The sequence below is a fragment of the Rhagoletis zephyria genome, unplaced genomic scaffold (genome assembly GCF_001687245.7).
Source record: "Rhagoletis zephyria isolate East Lansing unplaced genomic scaffold, Rhagoletis_zephyria_1.1 Rzeph_scaffold_06971, whole genome shotgun sequence".
Taxonomy (NCBI): domain Eukaryota; kingdom Metazoa; phylum Arthropoda; class Insecta; order Diptera; family Tephritidae; genus Rhagoletis; species Rhagoletis zephyria.
The window spans coordinates 11,533-18,839 of record NW_016164054.1 but is presented as its reverse complement, the minus strand read 5'-3'; the positions used below and the strand labels follow the sequence as shown (position 1 = coordinate 18,839).

Here is a 7,307-nt window from a genome sequence, read left to right as displayed (position 1 = left end):
GTTTTTAAAAGAAATATTATTTTCTACTTTTTAGTCCTGTCTGAATAAAATTTTGCAATAGATATTAAAATAATTCAACGATATTAATAGAAAGGTGCACACACATGCATTTACATATGTATGTACATACAAACGAGCACCAATTAATTTTATTTAAAGAAATGGCGTGTCGTCTATTTCCGCTGTAGCAAACGTAGTACATAGGGCGACATCTAGATGTCATCTACCTCGCCCTATTCACTACAGCTGTCGCCCTATGCACTATGCTTTTTTATAGGAACTTTTCAAAGCTTTGCTTTGGTGTCGGACACACAACATTGAAAGTTTCTGGACACACAACATTGCAAGTTGATAAAACCGTTGTAAAAACGTAGAAACTAGATTGTTCCAGTTTTGCACCCGATAGAAAATTTTACCATTTGTTTAACCTTTAATAAATTGGACTTAACCAATTTGAATATTTTAGCTTTTATGGTTTTCTTGGGATACTCTCGCACAGTTTTTAGATGAAATCTGTTGAGATTGCATACCGGTTTTTCTCAACGCCAGGCCCAGATTCTTGCATGCGATTGGGTGAATTTTCGCAATTGAACAGTGGAATTTCAAGCACTTCCATAAGTTTACTGTCAGACTCAAAGCTGGGCTTTACGCAGGTTTACTCCATGATTATAAAAACTTGGGATATCTACCCCCCAGTTTCGGAGAAATTTTCTGATCATTGTCCTGTTTAAATTGAAAAAAGCCTGCGAAAAATATCCTCAGAAATTGCCAAATCTTTTAAAAATGTTGATTTACAGGTCTATTCTGCACGTTACCGAAGATTTTGTAATCGGAAAATTGTATTACCAAAAAATGTTACCAGTTCTTGTCACCGCGATTCTAGGTACGTTGGTAATGCAGTTAAAATATTCAGCAATTCAGCTATGAAGAATTGTGCAAATCCTGGCATTGCATATTTCACGGGGCAATAATTTGTTACCAGCTTATGAGATGGTAACAAAATTTACCGGTTACAGGAGTATACAAAATGCGAAAAGGGTTTAAAAATTTACAGGAACTTTATTTACCGGTTACAAACTTTTTATTACCAGCGCAGAATAGACCTGTTATTGTCACTTTTCTTTTTACCATCCATTTTACCACAGTTCCTGTTCTCCTAGCGCGTAACACGGCCCTATTTCATTAAATGTACCCATACAAACCTAATACTTTAAATATTTTTGCAGGTTAGGCGTATCCTTGATGCATTTCCACGGCACCTGAACCAATATTCCTACTGGACACGTTTAATTTTATCATCAGAGTTAAAATATCAATCAATATTAAATTTTGGTGGAATAGTGTGACCGTTTATGAAGAACCTGTAAACGCCCCCTTCAAAATAATACCAATCCAATTTTTTTTTGTTGGTAAAGGTGCGTTTCTGACTAAAAATGATTATGGTTGTCAAAGCAGGCTTTCTCCTCTTCATCTTTGAGCTGCAACAGCGTCTTACATAATGTCCAGTCACTTCCTTTGTGGCGAAAAAGCAGTAATTTTTGATTTAGAACCAAAACCATTTAGACCCTCCAATATGCCTAGCCTGGCAAAGTGCATTTTTTTGTGGTCTCTTGACCTTGCAAACTGAGGTCCGCCCTTTTATCGCTTGTTTAGATAACCATAAAACGGGCATTTGGCCGATATGATTTTCTTTTTATACCGTCGATATTCTGACCGTTTTGCAAAAACTTTTAACTTCTTTTGCTTGGTATGTGCACTTAGAGCACTTACAGCGAAAATCCCACGCGGCTTCATTACGAAATTTCAGGAAATGAGCCAGAACTCCGCTTTGAATTATAAAATTCAGCAATTACTAAGAGGGTGCAAAACTGGAACAATTCAGTTCATTTTTATTTGGTCATTTTTTCGGAGTTTCCATATGCGAATATTAAAATTTTTATTGTCAAACGTTTAGTTAAACATCGGTAAGGCAATATGCAAATTTAAATTACCATAAAGTTAATAAACTGAAAAAGTACATTACCACAAATTTAACTTTCCGTTCTATTGTTCCAGTTTTGCTCTTCAGTTTATAAGAACATATTTTGACAGAGTACATAAATGTAAAATTTTTTCCAATGATAATTTTTTTACAATGGCAATTGCAGAAATAGTATTACATAAATATATGAACTTCATGTGGTGGTGTAGGTGACGTCTGGCGTTGTTTAGTCGCAGAATGTAACTTCATATCGCAGCCTGCGATATTTCACGGTGGCGTGATCAGGGCCATTACGTGCCACCAAGACTGGTCGGTGCTTGTATTTCATCGTACGTCATGCGGACTGCGCCCCTCGTGCGGATGGGCGGGAATGGAGGGTAAAAACCGTTGGGATATTATTATCATTATTATCACGTTCGGTTTGTGACCTTTGGGCGCTTGGGTCGGAATTTATTCCTTTCCGCGTCGAGTAGTGCCAGTGACGATAGCTGGGCGTGATTTTGCATGTCCAGAGGGCTAATTCCTTCAAAAGGGATGGTGCTTTTTCCAGCGGCGTCGTTTGGCAAGTCGTTGTTGGGCCGTCCGCCCATTGCAGTGCTCACGACGCCCGGCTTACGATTTGGTGATCGTGACTCGGCACGGGGGGGGGTGGTTGCTCGTAAGTAGCGGGCGCCTCTACGATTGCGCCAAGGGTTTCGTTTGGTACAGTGGCCGCTGCCAAGAGCGGTGGCCCTCGAAAAACCTGGATTCGTTGAATCCTGGCTTTGGTGGCCAGGGGATGCTCTCGAATGGCGGGCGCCATGGTCGGGTGCATTGTGGTTCGTCCGGTGGAGCTGGGTGGAGCTTTCTGCGACTCATTAATTCGGCATGTCTGACGTGACTGGAGAAAGAATCTGAAATGATAAGATGGAGAGCGGGTTTCGGTCGTTTATGCGGCGAATGCTTTTAGGTCCTGCAGGTGCGCGTGCGGTGGTTGTTTGTGGGGCCGCACGGGCTTTACGAGTTCCACCGTTTTGGTAGAGATGTATTTGGTGATTGCATACGGGCCTGAGAATTTTGGCGCGAGCTTCTGTGCGTAGTTGTCGACAGCAGAGGAGATTATTATATAAGGCCATAAAATAACAAAAAACAAATACTTTATGAATTGTAAAAAATTGTCGACTTTTTTTAACATCTTAAAAAATTTACTCTGCCTTCACTACGCGTTTCAACGTAAACAAAACTTCATATTGAAAATCGCAGTCGCAAGATACTACGAATATAGCTGAGGCTTCTAGTGTGCCGGCTAACTTCGCCGTTGGACCTGATTTCACCGCCGCTGCTAATCTAGCGGCTTCGACAAGCTATCCCATTGTGCACAATACTGTCGCTCCAACGAAAAACTTGCTGATACAGGGAGAGTATGTTACTAATATTGGAGCTGCACATCACCACGATCCTGCGACTCAGCCCGAGATCCTGGATGCTCGCATATTATCTGGAGCTCTTACATCTGCTAATCGGGTGCATTCCATGTCACCTAATCAAATACCGCTCCAAGATAATCGGACAACTAGCCCCGCTAACTCCATAAGCTCAATCAGATCGCAAGGGCTTCGTCGCCGGGCCGAACTGCTGCATGAGCAGAGCGAAATCTTAAGGCAAAAGGAGGCTCTACTAAGAGAGCAGCACAGCTTTCTGGATCGTATTGACACAATGGGTTTCGACGATGACCTAGATGAAAGGCAATATACAATGCGTAGGCCTTCGACCTCAGTGCAGGGGCAGCACCAAATACAACTCAAACAATGCAGCTACCTCCTAGTTTGGTTGCACCATTCATTATAGCTGCTTCTGCTGCAAATCCACCTGTACTTCAAGGAGTTCTTCCACACGACACCGCCGTTTTAAGAACATCAACTGTTCGACATCTAGTGGGTGATCTGTCAGCATCTGTCTTCAATCCTTATTGGACACAATACAGTCGCTCGAGCAGCAATTACTAAATAGCTCGACACCCAATAGAGGGTGTCCTCCGCCACAATCGCAACGCAAACAGCGCAAACAACTTTTCCCATAGCCGGGCACGTTAATAGCTTATCCTTCGGTGCTTCGGCTTATCGCCGACTGACCAGAGACCAGGTCGCTTCTCGCAAAAGCCTTGCTACAGAGCTGCCCAAATTTGATGGCAAGCCAAGCGAGTGGCCGTTGTTTTACGCTATTTATAACCAATCGACAGAGGTTTGTAGATTCTCTGAAGATGAGAATCTGCTAAGACTGCGGCAAGCATTGGTAGGTACAGCACGCAATGCAGTTAAAAATCTATTGTTGCAATCCTCATGCGTGCTCCAAATTATCGCTACCCTTCAAATGCGATTTGGGCGACCAGAATTGATTATCAGCGCTCTGCAGCAACAAATTTGTAAACTGCCGTCACCGTCAGAAAGCCAGCTCGAATCGATTGTCGACTTCGCGGTAGAAGTGCAAAATATCTGTGCAACGATGTCGGTATCAGGCCTGACTAGTCATTTGAACAATCCCGAGTTTGAACAGAGGCTGGTTTCGAAACTGCCTGGGCTTTTACCAGTATATTGGGGAATGCATAAACGAAGCTTAGCGGTCTGTAATTTACAACATTTCAGCGATTGGCTTTTCCAGCTAGGCCAAGGGGCTAATTGCGTTCTCGTTCCAAAGGAGTCGCCAAAAGTATGCAAACGCGGCGCGATTAATCATCATTCTAATTCGGTAAGATGTATCGTCTGCGAAGAAAATTGCAGTGATGTCTCTAATTGTACCACGAAGTCAAAAGTGGCAGGTAGTTCGCAAGTTGAAAGTTGAAACTATGTCAACGATGCTTGGGGAGGCATCCGACAACTGATTGTAAATCGGCCGCAACATGCAACGTTAATGGTTGCGCCCGCAGTCATCATACCTTACTACACAATACAGAGTTAGTTGGTGCTGAAGCTGTACAAGCGTCCAAAAATATCGAGGCGAGCGTCTTAGCACAGCCGGCCAATATGAATATGCATATTTCTGGCAGAAGCAACACACTATTTCTAATCCTTCCTGTATGTAGTTCTACACTCGGGCCGTTGTAGAGTGCCAACCTATGCTTTCATAGATGATGGTTCGTCCCTCACACTCATCGACGAAGAGCTGTTGAAAAAACTAAACGTAACGGGCACACCACAATCACTCTCAATCCCCACATCGATGTGAGGACGAGTCTGTCGTAGTCGACCTAGCCATATCAGCTAAAAACGGCGATAAGAAATTCGCGCTTAAAGGCGTTCGCTCAGTAAAAAAACTCGACTTGTCTATCCAATCGCTTAACGCTGCCGAATTGCAGTCAGATTTCAAAAATTTGAAAGGTTTGCCTTTGGAGTCATATTCAAATGCCGAACTACAACTACTGTGGATTAAATAACGCTGCGCTTGGATCTCCAATAAATTCTTTATATGGTGGCGAAAATGAGCCAATAGCAGAAAAGTCTAGACTTGGATTGACATTGAAAGGATTGACACCTGAAATCGCTGTCGATACTGTACACCGCGCCTATCACATTTGTAACTGCTCTGCCCAAGCTGAGCTACTTTAAATAACTAAAGGGTACATTTGCCTTCATAATTTAGGCATGTCAGCCAAACCTGCTGCTTTATTGTCCAAAGAAGACGTCATCGCTTTGGAGCAGCTACAACAACATACCTTGCGAGTCGGTTACCGTTTTGAGACCAGTTTATTATGGAAACATCCGTATACTCAGCTCCCCGATAGCCTTCAAATGGCCTTATTTTGGGCGCAATGTCTACGTAGGAAGATGCAACGAGACCATAACTTAGCTGAGATGCTTCAGCAAAAGATCAACGATTATATCCAAAAGGGGTACGCCAGACGTTTGACACCACTCGATGCTGCCGTTGAGAGATACTTTTATTTGCCGATTTTTGCAGCAACAAACCCTAACAAACCTAGGAAGGTTCGATTAGTCTGGGGCGCAGCCGCGAAGGTTAATGGTGTGTCCTTGAATAGCATGTTGCTCAAAGGCCCAGACCTAACAGCCCCTTTACTTTCGGTGCTATTTAAATTCCGAAAAAAGCGAGTGGCTATCACGGCCGATACTTCTGAAATGTTTCACCAAGTTCGGGTCCATCAAGAAGACGAAAATTTCTTACGCTTCCTTTGGTATGAGTCACACGCCAACGAGCCAACTACCTTTGTGATCACAGTTATGACCTTTGAGGCCACATGCTCACCCATACGCGCTCAATATGTCAAAAATAAAAATGCCGAAGAGTTTCGTGAGGAATTCCCTTGTGCTTCCCGCTGTATAATCGAAAACCATTGCGTCGATGATACGCTGGTGAGTATGGACACAGAAGAAGAGGCTATAAAAGAACATAAGAAGTTTTCTATCAACCTCTAGTCGAGTATTGGCTGCTCTGAACGATAGCTCAACTGACCCGCTATGTCTCGATCTTGAAAAAGGTTTGCCTACCGAGAAGGTGTTAGGCATGAGGTGGGTTACCGCCAGCGACCATTTCGCATTTCGTGTATCCTCAAAGTGCAGGGATTTCGACCTCTTTCTTTGCCAGCGGCGACCGACCAAACGCGAAGTCTTGAGCTTGGTTATGACCATATACGACCCAATTAGGCTCATCGGTGTCTACGTGGTGTACCAAAGTCATCTTAAAAGAAATATGGAGGACTGGATGCGACTGGGACGACCCACTTCCAGACGACCAATTTACCAAGTGGCTGAGGTGGCTTAAACTCATTCCGAAAATAGAAAACCTGAGAATCCCGCGCAGCTATATGCAAACAAGATTTGGCGGAACCCCTAAACTAGAATTACACACATTTGTCGATTCTAGTGAAAGCAGCTATGCCGCATTGTGCTACCTTCGATACTCACACCATGACGCAATTGATTGTACGATGATTGCCAGAAAAACAAGAGTAGCCCCACTCAAGTTAATATCCATACCACGCCTGGAACTAAAAGCTGCAATTTTGGGAGCTCCACTCGCCAATCATGACATCGAATCGAAATCCATCCACGTTGATAGTTGCATATACTGGTCAGACTCTCGAACAGTATTAGCCTGGCTGCATGCCGATCACCGACGCTACAAGCAGTTTGTGGCCTTTCGAGTCAGTGAGATTCTGGAAATGACTGACGTAAAGGAATGGCGCTGGGTTCCAACTGCGGCAAATGTCGCTGACGAAGCCACCAAATGGCATGGTTATCCGGACCTTTATCACGACAGCCGATCGTTTAGTGGACAATCTTTTTTGTACGTTACGCGTGAAGAGTGGCCCGATGAGCCGCAAAGTAAAGGTCCT

At 43.5% G+C, this 7,307-nt stretch overlaps 1 protein-coding gene across 1 annotated transcript in view; it reads left to right on the top strand.

Moving 5' to 3' along the window:
* Nucleotides 1-4,798, top strand: part of LOC108373703 (uncharacterized) — a 14,364-nt gene extending 9,566 nt beyond the window's left edge. Inside the window, 4 exon segments of the mRNA XM_017629637.1 lie at nucleotides 3,224-3,303; nucleotides 3,451-3,740; nucleotides 3,743-3,943; nucleotides 4,020-4,798. Of these exon segments, the coding sequence (XP_017485126.1) occupies nucleotides 3,224-3,303; nucleotides 3,451-3,740; nucleotides 3,743-3,943; nucleotides 4,020-4,798 (1,350 nt within the window).
* The last annotated feature ends 2,509 nt before the right edge of the window (nucleotides 4,799-7,307 follow it).